The sequence below is a fragment of the Lytechinus pictus genome, chromosome 1 (assembly GCF_037042905.1).
Source record: "Lytechinus pictus isolate F3 Inbred chromosome 1, Lp3.0, whole genome shotgun sequence".
NCBI classification, from domain to species: Eukaryota; Metazoa; Echinodermata; class Echinoidea; order Temnopleuroida; family Toxopneustidae; genus Lytechinus; species Lytechinus pictus.
In genome coordinates this window covers 30,692,148-30,707,086 of record NC_087245.1, presented here as the reverse complement: position 1 = coordinate 30,707,086, position 14,939 = coordinate 30,692,148, and the positions used below count along the sequence as shown (strand labels likewise).

The window sequence follows — 14,939 nt, the reverse complement described above, 5'->3', positions numbered from 1 at the left end:
TCTCGACTTACCTACGTAATAAGCGTCAATTTATCCCTAAAGTGCTAATAAGTTACCGCTATATTGGTTCAATTTTTCTCAATATGACTGCATGTGCCCCCAAAGACCCCCTAAAGATCTCTTGAAATGTTTATACGGTTGCCATGACTAGAGTTGACAATGTCTTGCCGAAAGATTATTGTCTACCCCAGGCGATATGGATATTAATTATTATGACTATTGTTACAACGCACAAGAACTTCTATTCACATGTTCAGGTGTGAGCATGGTTATGCTTTTTGGTTCCAGCTGTTGTTTTATGCGTACTTCAAGTAGCATTGTGAATGACGTGTAAGGTATTCCCCCTCTTTCCCCCTGATCATCGAGTCCGTATTTCACAAGGCCGTCGTTGAACCCCGTCGGGCACTTTACGATCAAAGGCGACCAAAAATTGCACTCTACGATCAAATGCAACCAAAAATTGAAAAATACCGCGTCTTGCATAAATATTAAAGTCCGAACAAGAAAGTTTATCTAACAAGCAGTTTTATCTTATTTGATATTCGAAGTAATGTTAGGAGTACTAAACGCCAAAATTCTGCTTTTATGCCTATAAATCGTAACCGTTTCCAAGACAATATGACGTCACTTCCTTTCTTCTTTTTATGCTATCCAACGAACGTAGAGGGCATCAACAAATGAGCTAAACTTTGGGCGGTTGAGTTAATTTGTAAATAAATCACTTGACGGTGGGAATTAAGATATAATTCGGCCTAATCTAAAAACATCAATTTACGAGTTTCGATACGTGCGCACTGGTGGTTCAGTGGTAGAATTCTCGCCTGCCACGCGGGTGGCCCGGGTTCGATTCCCGGCCAGTGCATCTTCTTTTTACTTTGATATAATAAGTATGATTTTCTTAATTAAAGGACAAGTCCACCTCAACAAAAAAGTTGATTCGAAGAAAAAGAGAAAAATCCAACAAGCATAAAACTGAAAATTTCATCAAAATCGGATGTAAAATAAGAAAGTTATGACATTTTTAAGATTCTCTTAATTTCACAAAAAAAGTTATATGCACATCCTGGTCGGTACGCAAATAAGGGAACTGATAACATCACTCACTATTTCTTTTGAAATATGAAATATTCTAATTTTCTCCTCATTTTCATATGAAACAAAATTGTATTCCTCCCTGAACATGTGGCATTACCATTTTTATAACATTTTATGGTTCGGTTAAGTTGGTCCTTAATGTCAAATCGGTAAAATATGAAATATTGTATGATTCAAACAATGAAAAACAAAAGAAATAGTGAGTGATGGACATCATCGACTCTCTCATTTGCATGTCACTGATTTGTGAATAGAACTGTTTTTGAAAAATAGGCGAAACTTCCAAATGTCATAACTTTCTTATTTTACATCCGATTTCGATGAAATTTTTAGCATTATGCTTGTTTGATTTTTCTCTCTTGATTCAAATCAACATTTATCTGGGGTGGACTTGACCTTTAATTATTATCCGATCGCCGGCAAAAACGCAGGCCAATACGGAGTTTTTTCTGCATGATGATTAAAATGGTAAACTGACTAAAAATCTAGAGTCTCTCTTTCCATGCTTTTTGGTGGTGTTTATTTCCCCCTTTTAGTTATTAGGACCACGGTAACATATTTTCCCCTAACATGGCAATCTCGACCAAATAAGAGACAAGCCGACTGTGTCATTCTCCTCTGCAAATAAAAAAAGAAAAAAAAGTCGAATTCTTAATCTGGAATTCAAGAAACTCATCGATCTTTTAAAGTTTTATAACAGAACTACAACCTTCCTGTCACTTAATTCAGGCTGATATATAACAGGGGCCGCGGAAGCGGGGGGGGGGGGGCTGGGGGGGCTTCAGCCCCCCCCCCCCACTTTTTTCCAAAACCATGTACAAAATCGTAAAAATGACCACATGATTGTGATTTTTTGCATGGTCAGCCCCCCCCCCCCCCACTTTGAAAACCGTTCCGCGGCCCCTGTATAAGCACGATATAATAAAGCATAATAATTTCGAAACCTGCTGAGATTATCTGTAATGAATTATTGGTCCGAAATCACCGTAATTTGAAAATCAGTTGATGATTACTGTTTTATTTGATAACAAATATTTCATGGTCCCCTTCCCTGGTTTATGGTTTCAGTTACGGCGCTCTCCTTTTATATGAGAGACTATTGTAATAAAACACAAATCAATCGCTTATCTTCTTTGAATTGCATTCAGGCGCGGATCCAGGAGGGGGCCGAGCCGGCCCCGGCCCCCCCTATTTTTTGACAACCTGCAGAAAAAGTGTACTATAGGAAAAACACTAAAGAAAAGTAGGAAAGAGGTATCATACCCAGGATGTGTAATTTACAACCTCGTAACGGCCCCGGCCCCCCCTATTTTTTGACAACCTGCAGAAAAAGTGTACTATAGGAAAAACACTAAAGAAAAGTAGGAAAGAGGTATCATACCCAGGATGTGTAATTTACAACCTCGTAACGGCCGGCCCGACCCCGAAAGGAAAGAAAAAAAGGGTGAGGGGAAGAATTGGAAAAAGAACTTTATATAAAAAATTTCGCTCGCGCTTCGCGCTCGCATTGCCTGTGCCAATGAATCCCATTCAAGAGGATTAAATGACACTTATATATCCAGATCTGAAATCAATTTGCACACAATATTTTAGCTCGCACATCAAGCTTTAATTACTTTGTTTATTTTACACAAATTGTTTATATCAAAATTTTCAGCTCGCGCTGCGCGCTCGCATTGTTTGATTTGTGAGTTACCTATCCTCTTTGGAAATTCTTACCAAAATTTGTCAAAATGCTCCTTTATCATGTCAGTATATAAAAAAAATTGAGCTTGTGCTTCGCGCTCGCATTTAATTGTTTGAGACACACAGCTTTTTCTGTATTTAAATAAAAACGCGCTTAGACTGTCCAGTTTTCAGGTCGGAATATCAAAAATTTTGAGCTCGCGCTTCGCACTCTCATTATTTAATTGGTGATACTTGTATCCTCTTCATTAATCACTAAAAACAATCCTAATTGATTCCCTTTTCACGTTACTATGATAAAATTTCGGCTCGCGCTTCGCGCTCGCATTGTTTAGTTGGATACTTTTTCATGATTATAAATTCTCCTCAGAATCTTTAGGTCTAAGGACATAAAATATCAAAGAATTTGAGCTCGCGCTTCGCGCTCGCATTATATATTAAGACCACATGATATACCTTATCTTGTTTATAACAATAAAAACTAACATATACTTAAAACTTCAGTCTCTAGTTAGGACTACCCCCTGAACCCCCCCCCCAAAAAAAAAAAAATCAGATTATAGCGGCCAATCGAGAAAAATGTTGATGAAAATATTTTTCGGCCCCCCCTATTGGCGAAAGCTGGATCCGCCCCTGGCATTGTCCCCCCCCCCTTTTTTTTTGGGGGGGGGTTCTTTCCTTCTTCACCTAAACTTATTTTGGGCTATCTTTGATTGTTCTTTTATCTTGTAATATTTTCTCGTCCTATTCTGTTCAATTATTTGGAGACTGACGTCACAGTACAGTACAGGCGCAGCGCAGGCGGAGATTTCGATGCATTGACCGTACCAGTTGAGGGCGCTTTTGGCTTAGTGAATTTTCAGTGTTAATATTTAGTTAGGATCCTGTCCGACGATGCCATCGATTTTTGTCTAAATTTTGCAAACAGTCCCGATGATGTGAGTAAATGAGCATTTAATCTTAAATTCAAATATTTATTTTGTTTAAATAAGCTTTTCCTTGTATTTTCATGAGATTTAAGTATGATAATTTGATAATTTCTAGTGACTGTGGACGGGACTTGTGCCATTGTATAATTTGTAATCGTAACCCGGCCAGAGAGCACACGGGCTGCGCCCGGGCAAAGGCCTGGCGCTCTCGAGTCTCGGAGGCTCTGCGTAAGTGCCTGTGTGGTGAATAAAAAGATGAATGCGCTCGTTATGTGAATAGAAGCCATTGTTTATTCAGACAGCTGAAATAAATGGAAATGAATATCATACGTAATTTTCTCAGGGTGGTCATTTCAAATTGAATTGGTATCAGGGTGACCAGATTTCACAAAATGAAATACGGGACAAAGCACGATGCACAAGCGGATCGACCAAGGCCAAGCCGGTTTGACCGAGCCACTAATGAAAAAACAAAGAGGGCTACACAATATGTCAGAAAAGAAAATGAAAGGAAGGGCGAATGAAAGAATGAAGGAGAGAAAGAAAAGAGATGAATGGAGAGGAAAGAAAAACAAAATTAAAATAAGGGGGAAACGAAGAAAAGAAAATGAAGGGGAAAAAATAAAGTTATAATAAAAGATCGGATGAAAGAAAATAAAAGAAAGAAAAAGGGTTTCTGTCATTCTTTGAAATGAATAAAAACAAGAAAGAGGAAAGAAAAAGAAAGGAAGGGAAGATGAATGAATGTGTGAACAAGATAAAGGAGAGAAAGGAAAAAAGAAAGTAAGAAAATGGGAGGAAGAAAAATACTGAAGGAAAGAAATGTTTCCTTCATTCTTTGAAAGAAAGAAAGATGATAAAGCAGAAAGGTTAAAAGGAAGGAAGGGAAAGAATGAATAATTAGGGAAAAGAATAAGAAAGGAAAAAAGAAAAAGAATGAAAGAAAAGATGAAGGGAGGGAAGAGAAAATGAAAAAAAGAAAAAATAATAGGAGTAGGAAGCAAAGAAAAGTTTAAGGAAAAAGAAAGAGAGAATGAAGGAAATAAAAAAAGGAAAGTTAAAAAAGAAGGAAAGTAAGAGAAATCAACAGAGAGAAAGTATCAGAAAAGAAAGCTAGGAAAGAATGAAACTGTTTGTGTAAATTATGGGGCAAAAATGTTATGATTTTTCATATAAAATGTATATATACAATGTACATGATATGTCACAACTGTCACTTGAAATTCCACAAAATATTTTTTTCTAAAGAAATGCGATTCTACTTTTTCAATCCTTTCTGCATTTCATGAAACCATATGATTTGTATTATTTTCCAGATATTTTTTTGAACAACATGGTTTGTCTTATTTTCCAGATTTTTTTTCACAACTTAAAAAAGTAAGGAGTTTCAATACTGTATATAAAAAATTTAGTGATCATCAAGGAAAGTCCACATAGATGATTGATAAGTGAATATTTTTTTTTACATCTTATAATAATTTCACATTAGCATGCAAGAGGAAGTCATCTTCCAGGCTAGGGTGAATCAATCATTAATGTTTTCTTTTCATGCTCAATGACAAAGAAATTAACCTGCTCTGACCACTGAAAATCACCAGTTTAGCTGAAGGGATTCACAAAAGAATAAGCCTACATGAAGTCAATTAAAATGGTTAGAATCACCTATTTCATGTTCTATGTCGATAAATAAAGTACTTTTTCAGTTCACTTTATGTCAAATCAATTACTTAAATTAAAATAGGCCTACTATTTATAGTTTCTGAATCCAAATCCTGCAATTAAATGCAGTATATATTGTGTGTCGTACGGGACAACTTTTAATAGGACAATTATTGAAAAATGAAGGGCAGTAATTAGATCCTTATGGGATAAATCGATCACCCATGGGTCAAAGATAGAGAAACTGATATCGTGAAATTGCATCATCAAAAATAAGATTGTAGCAAAAACTTTTGCATTTTCATGTGTCGTACGGGACATTGTCAAAAATGGGTTCAGAAAAATCAGGGCTGCCCCTATTATGGATCGTGGAAATGTTGTAGATATTATTTGGAACCATCAATGATACATTATTCCATTGACCCGCAATATTTTCAATCTTCTCGTGCTTTATTACCGATAATCGTTTCAGGCAGTGTTTGTACTTTACTATTTATTTAGCAAAATTATTGAAAATTGAAAATGCCATTGTTTCCCCCCAAAAAATATATATCTGACTTCACTGTTGGTTAAAACCCATAATTTTCATAAAATTTAGGTATCATAGAAAAATATTACACTACTAATGACTTATTGAAAGCATGTTGAAATTTATGATATTTTTGAAGTTCTAGTGTGGAATCGCCCGTAATGTCTAACTTGACTACTGCTTACTTGATTTATATTCCCCCAAAAATGAAACCGACTGTGTAATTATGATGCCTACTCAACATTAATTTGAAGTTTATTTCAATCAGAGTTCAAGTCTTACTCATCTGCTCGATCTTGCTGAGATGATGAATTCATGTATAGAAGTTATTGCCATTGATCGCGCATGCCGGTACTGTGCTTTAATCAAACTAGAAAATTGACACGATCAACGTAAAATAAACCTTGCTTTCATGAACAATATTAATATCATGACCATAGAACATTATTTAATTGTAATATTTAACAATAATTTGCATATGATAATCATTAATATGAATTTAGAGCTTGATGTGAAACATTTGTATTTCGTTTAAATCTTTAATGATGGACATCACATCATGATCGATGTGAGTGCTCTTGTCTAAAAAAAAAGATTATCACGACAGTATTGATTCTCGAACATTGTCAACATGCAGAAACTCTTTTCAATATTGTTATATCACCATATAATAACATTTTACATTACAAAAGAGAGAAAGTTATGTTTGATATTTTTTTCTATCAATTTGAAGCTCGTTTGTGCCCAACTTTGGGCTCTGAATTCATGAATAGAAAATATGTCATACGTCATGGAACGCACATGTGCATTGTGCTTCTTCTCTTGGAGACACCCAGAGATGGAATAAAAATAAAAATAATGACAGAATAAACATTTCCATAAGAACATAACATGACACAGCTAAGTATCTACATGTAGGTGTCCATCTCAAGAGCAACCTAAACTGGACTCATCATGTTAAAGCAATTACCAAGAAAGCCAGCTCTATCAGTGCATTTCTTCAGCGAAACATCAGCCCTTGTCCAAGGAAGACTAAAACCTTATGCTACCTGGCTTTAGTACGCCCCATTCTAGAGTATCGTGTACATGGTCATGGAATTCCACACACGTGCACAGACTTGATCGGGCGTGTACATGTGTAGGCCTACCTGAAACAGGCCTACTGTACAAGTTGAAATTTTTACAGTATGAAGAAGAGAAATTGTTCTTTCAGATAAGCTTAGTTTCTAACTTTTGCTTTTCGGAGGCCAAATTACCGTTTTTGCTATTTCCAGAGAAGTCTTCCCTTGCGACTTATTGTTGGTTTGGGGATGGCTAGTCAAATAATGCTTTAAAGAATTTTTCTTTGAACATATACATGTATATAAAAGAAAAAAAAATACAAAAAATTAAAAAACATAACAGGATGGACCCCTGGCCCTATTCAAGAATGTCAAGCCATTAATATACCAATAAACTCATGAATACATACATGTGTTTTGATGGAATTGTGGGGGTTGGGAAAGTAGGAGATCATTAATATTTATTGATTTTTCCTTCTTTGCTATGTTTTTCTTTTAAAATTTGTAGATAATAAGACGGCCATCAAAAGTGAGTTTGCAGGTAGCATCTCCATGAAAGTAATGACAAGTTTGGTGCAAAAGCAAGAAACAAATATTTCTGCATAAAGAGCTGGAACCTGACAACATGGAAGAGACCCATACCATTCTAACCTCGGAAAATGACCGGTTGGTCAAGAGCAATTTTATTACACTTCCACCGAAACTTGAGTCATTCATGCGTTCCAGTCCTTGCTACTCGTTGACCTGGTTGGATTATCTTGAGAACCACATCCCTCTGAGCCATGCCTCTCGGAGCATATCCCCTGTATCCACTCCACTGCACCGCCTGCAAGTTCACAAACCCCTAGCAGGCCTGCCCTAGGTGCACCGATCTCTGCCCCTTGAGCCATCCACCTCGGCAGGTTTCACCATGAGGGACAAGGAAGCCATTTTGAAGCGGAAGCTGTCAAGGATTCGAGGAGTGGAAGGGACAAGGAATTCCAAGCTTGTGTTCACATCGTACTGAAGAAGTCTCCTGTAGTTGCGGCGGAAAAGGCGACTGATGCGAAGCCTTCTCTCAACTAGTCCAAATGAAGAAAGCTCTGGTAGGAAAAGTTTGATTACTGAGAAATTAGTCAAATAAGCTGGACAATCCAGTGAGATGAAGGGGAATTTTCCAAACAGTAATAATACACTGCCCCACATGTGCATATTTTTGGCCTTCCTCTGTACAAAAAGTATCGGAGCTCTTTTATTTCAGACTTTTTCAACACTCTTCAGCTTTTTTCAGATCTTTTTATTTGTGACCACTCACACCCCTGGTGTTAGTGATCTTTAATGTAATCAGATTTCATGATAACACCAAGTTACATTTACATGTAGGTTTGGGTAAATGTGCCAGATATAGGTCTTCAATTAAATGTTAACAAATAAAATCTTGATTTTAAAAACTTTTTTAATGAAATTATTGTTTGATGTATAACCACATTTGTTTAGCTATATTCAGAAAGAATAATCTTCATTATTGTTGTCTCTCTGAACTAGCAGCAGTTGGAACTAGATGTGACCTTACCAGGAGAAGGGAAAGACGGGATGTTCAAAGCTTCCATTAAGTTTGAAGGCAAAGTTAGTATGGCCCTGCCAGAGTCTGCCTTGAAAGGAGAAGTAGTCAATATACCACACGATGCTGTGCAAGCTCTGGATGTTAGAATGAGACATTCACCTTCTCTTAGGTAATGTAGAAATACATATGTTTTGCTATTCAATTTCATATTTATTTGAATATAATGATGATGCAATATAGCATTTATAACAGGCAGAAAATTAGAGGTTTATGGGGCTACTTTTGAGCCACACTTTGCTGCATTGTATTACAGTTTACATTGGACCGTAAGGCCCATATTCTGAAGTCAGGTTTATTTTAAACTCTGGTTTAAAGTTGTGGTTTAACTATGGACAGCCAATAGTGGCATGAATCTCTAACAATATAATATAAATGTAGAACAGCTTATTTTTCGCTCAAATCACTCGTACCTGTTTTGGAAAGATAAATAAGATAACTTTCTACTCCATTCACGAGTTAGGAAAGAGCACAGTAAGCATAAGAAATATGCAATGTAAGGAAAATTTTGACATGTTTGGCATTCAATAATTTTAGCACAGAGTTAGACCATGGTCTAAGTTAAACCTGACTTCAGAATACGGGCCTATGGGAACTTCAGATGCTCTTTTTAAGCTTTCTAGGGCTCTTGGGTCATGTAAGTTTCCCCTGATTTATAAAGCATCCATGGTCTAGTTGCCTATTCTATTGCAGACTACATATATATTACTCAGGCTTTACTTCCAGTGCTAATTAAAGTAAGAAAAAATATAGATAAATAGAAAGTGGTAAATGATGTAATTTAAGAATGGTTGAAAAGACAACATGTTCTGTAAGAGCCTTCATAGAAGCCCTTGATAAACTACATGTTTTCTACTCTCTGAACATGCAATTAAGTCTATAGACTTAAAATGACAAGTTTTAGCTCATCATTTTAATTACATAACGTAAACTCTGTTCCTATCCGCAGAAAGCACAGAGTCCCATTCATTAGAGCAAGGACCTGGAATCAAAGATACATCTGGCAGAAGTCGCCCAACTGGGAGCATGCAATTTGGGGCTAGATACTGAAGAATCTGTTCTCTGCTGGAAGATGAACTACACAAATTCAGGTCAAAAGTCAGGAAGATGCATAGAAATGTGCTACCTGTGGTAAGTTGCGCAGTATGTATGATTATTAAGTGTCCCTGAAAAAAAAAATGGTTAAAAAGCTAAAGGCCCAAATTCACAAAGGGGGTTTTGAAAACCCACGGTTGAATCCATGGTCTATGCAGATTTCCTTATAAATTAAGCCTAATTTAGCGTGTATCGGGCGCGTGAATAAAACAAATTGACGCCTGTTACATGTGTTTAGTCATGTGATTTTCTTTTGAAAATTCAAATACCATCCAATCAGTGACTTCTTGGTATCATTTTTTTCAAATTTTGCTCACTTGAAGCATGGATGAAAGATGAATAAAAAGACTATAAAGCTTTAAAATGATGAGTCATTTATTATAGATCTTTGAGATCAAGTTATGATAAATCATCAATAATTCTCAGTTTGTTTTAATTGGGATGCACCTTGTAAGGGCATTTGTACTAACTTAAAAGTGCATAGTAAGCATGAACTGCATGCGTTATAAGAGGGTATTTGACAGATTCCCCATACAGGCAACTTGGTGTGCATTGTTGTTGCTGAAGGCATATTACATGGTCTCATGAACAAAATATAATAATAATTATACTGGATGTCTTTTTTTTCATGGAGTACTCATTCGGCACATTATTGCATTCATTGGGATTAATTAGGTTAAAATTTTGCGGTTTGAACTCCGTAATTAGTATTTAACAAATTCTTTTGAAATTTGGCTCACACATTGGTCTTGGGGCAAAGATGGGAAATACCTATTGCATTGCCATGGTAACAGCATATTACAACAATTAATGTGTAAAAATACATGTATGGATTGAACTGCTTCATGTTATTAAGTATGCTCATGAAATTTTGTGTACACATGGGTCTTGAGATAAAGATGTGCAAGACACACTTTCTGGCGTTTCTGCATTTGTCAGGAATTTTGTTGCCATGGTAATCACATATTGCCAAAAATCCAGGAAAACTCATCATGGATCAAACTACTTCCCCAATTTTAGCCAGTGCTCATGAAAGTTGGAACAAATACTAATCTGGGTGTAAAGACATGCAAGATTCACTTTCTAAATGTGTTGGAAACTACATTACCATGGTAATGGCATAGGCAAGGGTATTTATCACATATTTTGTTACATTTGATGATCTATAATTAATATAATGAATCGTAGAATCAGATTCCACATTCAATCGCTAAGCTTTACGTTACAGGTGCCCAGGATTGCATTTTTGTCTTGCCTGAACAAAGTTCGGCAGAGATCTATTGATCAGTTTTCCTGTTAGTCAGTTGGTCTTTTGACCAGTCTGTTAGACTGTTAAACTGTTGGTTTGTTTAGTCTGTTACAACAATGTTGAAGTTTTGGTTCAACTTGCTCTCATTTCTTTATTTTTGCATCAATTATGATCACTTGGTGCAAATGATCCTTGGGTAATAACACATGTATGCGTTTATGAGGATGATTAACTGGGGGTCAAAAGATCATATTGCATATTTTATTGATCGCGAAATCAGGCGAGACTCATGGTTCGCGAATCTACTTGTTCCCAGCGCAAACTTTAAGTTGTTTCCTATGTATATAGTATTAAGATGAATGTATTTGAAAAAGAAACTGTTGGGAGAATGATATCATTTGCTTTCTTTCACTTTTCACCTGCAGTCATGCCACTCAGTGTACAACATGGATACACACCCTTATCTGATGCCCAGCTTTTTCAAGCAGAATGCACAGAGAGTCTACCAGAGACAAGGATGTGGCACCGATCTTGGAATCATCCTCTACAAGGGGACTGCGATGTGAACAGTTATTGGTATTTATGTGATGCCAAGTATGGACTAAACTCTCTCTCACTCTCTCTCCCTCTCTCTGATGTTAATGCTTTTTTCAATGAAAAAATGTGTATTTTTTACTGTGTTTGATGAAGGCTTTATGTAGCTCCAAACAGCAGGTCCAAGCTATTATTTATTTGGTGACGGTTTATTGAATATGAATTATGTGTTCATTGATGGATGCTTTTACTATGTAAGGCATTATTACTAGAAGTAAATAATTATTTGTGCTAAGGTTGGAAATGATTTGCAATTATTTTGAAGATGGTGTGGTAATTAGGCTTGTACATTATTTTAGTTAAATTTATAGAGCGTTGCAACTTTCTCTTGATGAAGTATTTTTGTTCATTTTTTGTGTTGACAATTCTGCAAAAGTGGGTCCAAAGGTTTTCCAGAGTTTTTCACGATTGCGTTTTATCTCTGGTTTTTTACCCTGGATCTACTTGTCGTAGAATTGTTCAGCACCCCCCCCCCCCCCCCCCGCAAATTTTTACACAATGCCCTTGTTTTTCCATGAATATTACATGTATACTGATATTTTCTGTAAATAATTACACCAAGAAAGCTTATAAGAATTTTATCAGTCGCTAAATTAGAGATAAAGGGTGTTTCAAATGCACAGAATACCATTTATTTTGTTTTATTAAATTTCAACCTATTTGATTAGGCCTAGCAATCATTTAATAATTTTCTCTTCATTTTTATTTATCAAACAATTTCAGTATCATTGGCATACATAATGATTTTTTTTCATAGGACTTTAATGTCGTTACTGGTTACTAAAAACAACATTATAGGTCCAGGTATACTTCCTTGCAGGTATACTTACAGTACATTGCATGTTTATGGGCAGAATATGAGAAGAATTAAACTAAATCCCTTACAAAAATTTGATGCATGAACTGTGAAAATTGTAATCGCAATCCATCCTCAAATTCTACTACTGAAATCAACAAGTTTTGCAACAATCAAATTTTTACATTGCTTCATATTCTCTAGGACTGTATGTTTATGATTATCCTAGCGTAACAAGTATTTCAAAGTCAGTGCTGCAAATCCATTGAATTCATGTGCAAACTCTTGGCTCAAAGCGCATGTGAACAACTACTCCATGCATTAATTTCATCTCATTCAAATTATGGTAATATAATTATTTTGGGAATTCCTAGACAGATATTAGCAAAGCAGAATACAATCTTTTCAAGCTCCAGTAGATTCCTTATTTTAACATCTAGAATGTCGTCTATCACATCAGTGCTATGTTCTCTTCAAAGATCCCATTTTAAACTAGTATTACTCGTCCATCGGGCTATTTACAGGATGGCTCCATATTACATTTAAGACATGTCTCACCCCTACAAAAATTTGATGAAAATTCCCTGTATCAGTATTAATGGGGTGATAGGTCCTTCTCACATGCTGTGGCCAAGTTGTGGAATCATCTTCCCCAGTCACTTCACAAAATTTGCCCCATTTAATATGAGAACAAATCTTTTATTGTAACATAAATTAGCATAATTAATTAGCTATTTATTATATGTCAATTTCAGAAATTGGATTATCGTCTTATAGAGGACATCTTAGGCGATATGTGTGCCAAATTTATTGATTGTCACCTGCTCATTAGCTATGCCTCTCAAACCATACCCTGGTTTATTAGAAAATAACTATTCTTGTTTATTGTTCACATCTAAACATTGTTTTGTCATCACTCACTGGTCTGATTGGCGTCCTGTTGGGGAGCTGTTGTCCTCATTTGCTAGAGCTCCTGTGAGTAGTGAGCTGACCGGGCTTGTCCCTTAAATTGTCGGTGAACGGGGCAGCAAGCACGAGAGCACCAGGCCTCGTCGGGATATAGCTAAGAACTCCAGTGAGTGCTGCAAAGTGTGTGTAATTTAACTTGAAGATTTATTTGTAGAATTTATTATGTTTATATCTTTACGTACAAGAAAAACTTTAGATGTGGAAAAAAGATCTTAGGGTTCATTTGTGATCAAAGAGCTAAATGGGACCAGTTATCTAGAGCTCAAATGAGAAAAATTATACAAGATTGACAAATTTACTTTTTTGTAATTTCAGGTAACTAGACCAATATCAAAGGTTATTTTGGGTTTGGGGTCAGTGAACAGAAAGGCTAACCAAAAATTGAAAGCACAAGTCTATATTCCATAAAGCTTTAATGTAATGGTTATTAACTATTAGCAAATTGATCAATGCAATTTCTGACCAGTCACTTTTAAGCCAGGGTCAATAGTGGAAAATACAGGGATCAAGATATACAGTTTCTCATTTCCAGACTTTGACAGAGGTGCCCTGTTGCTGGAGTTCTAAAGCTTGTTAGTAGGCCTATACTGTGGTCTGGTGATTCAACAGTGTTGCTTAGGTCAATGAAAATATTCCAAGGAATTTTTACTAAATTTTTATATGAAATTCTACTTTTCTATTGAATTAGTCATCGACACATCAATTATAGTTTAATAGATACAGCCTAAAATGTACAATTTCAATTTATATTAGAAGCGAACCTATATGTAAAAATTTCACACAAATATTTGTCAATAGTTTACCCACTGTACTAGTTCAGGTGATTATAAGGGGCACGTCCCTGTATAGCCTCTCTGTTTTAATCTTATTGAATCAGAATTATGAAGTCAAATAGTCAATGCCTGACAAATGTTTTATAGGTGAAGTGATGCATGCTGGACTGTATCTTGGAAATGTTAAATACTGGTGAATAATTTTTTTTTTTTTTTCGACTGACCATAGGTGGTTGCCATAGCCATTATTCTTCTGGGTTATCTGTCTGTTTATCTAGCTACAGAATGGTTTGAACAATTCAAACTTGGTTCAAGTATTGATATGGAAGTGGCAATGATCCAAGTAGAATTTGGTGCCATGCATTCAAATGTCACATATGTCATTATATGTTGCTTTACAATTAGGGTATGTCATTTAAAGAGAAATTCCAGTAGTTGCAGTAAACACTGATTTCATGAGAAAGTCTGTAAAACCAGGCTTAATTGTCAGTATATCATCGAGGATCTAGATCTGGTACAGTTACATAAACTGAACTTTGTGAAATCTTGAAATCTACGCTGAAAAATGTTCAGACTGAACTTCCCCAACACAGATAAGCGCACGTGGGACAGTGTATAATTATTGCTTTGAGCGTCGGGCCCGACGCTCTACCCGAATCCTTTGCTTATTTGCTGATTTCTCAGCAATTACACAATTTCTTCCAGAATCCTTTGGCACATGCGTTTTATTTATACAAACAGACACTTTGGTGGTCATTTCATTGGATTCTGCACGAACTCATTTTGATATCGTTACCAAAACTAGCATTTACCTTTAAAAAGCCATGTGCATCTTAAATAAAATCTGTGTACAATATCTCAAAATCTATGATAGTAAGCTATTGGGCACTATGAGACCAACTTG

The 14,939-nt window shown here is 35.9% G+C and overlaps 1 protein-coding gene and 1 non-coding gene across 3 annotated transcripts; both read left to right on the top strand.

Annotated features, from left to right (window-relative positions):
- Positions 1-791: 791 nt before the first annotated feature.
- Positions 792-862, top strand: TRNAG-GCC (transfer RNA glycine (anticodon GCC)). Its single transcript has one exon. It is a non-coding gene; the product is annotated as a tRNA-Gly (tRNA).
- A 2,769-nt stretch (positions 863-3,631) lies between these two features.
- Positions 3,632-13,462, top strand: LOC129277146 (protein argonaute-2-like). 2 transcript variants are annotated; one of them, XR_008586168.2, is made up of 5 exons: positions 3,632-3,719; positions 7,468-8,044; positions 8,487-8,671; positions 9,509-9,690; positions 11,329-13,462. XR_008586168.2 is itself a non-coding variant. In XM_064100173.1 (4 exons), exons 2-4 carry the CDS (start codon positions 8,030-8,032, stop codon positions 9,600-9,602), a joined length of 297 nt encoding a protein of 98 aa, XP_063956243.1. In that variant the 5' UTR covers positions 3,632-3,719; positions 7,468-8,029; the 3' UTR covers positions 9,603-9,690. The 2 variants fall into 2 exon arrangements, 1 of the variants encoding a protein (XP_063956243.1); XM_064100173.1 differs by lacking the exon at positions 11,329-13,462 and having other exon boundaries at positions 8,484-8,671.
- Positions 13,463-14,939: the final 1,477 nt, after the last annotated feature.

Bases quoted from the DNA above. Each gene is read 5' to 3' on its own strand.
- LOC129277146 (XM_064100173.1), top strand. The intron at 8,672-9,508 runs GTAATGTAGAAA...TCCTATCCGCAG, and splicing joins AGACATTCACCTTCTCTTAG to AAAGCACAGAGTCCCATTCA.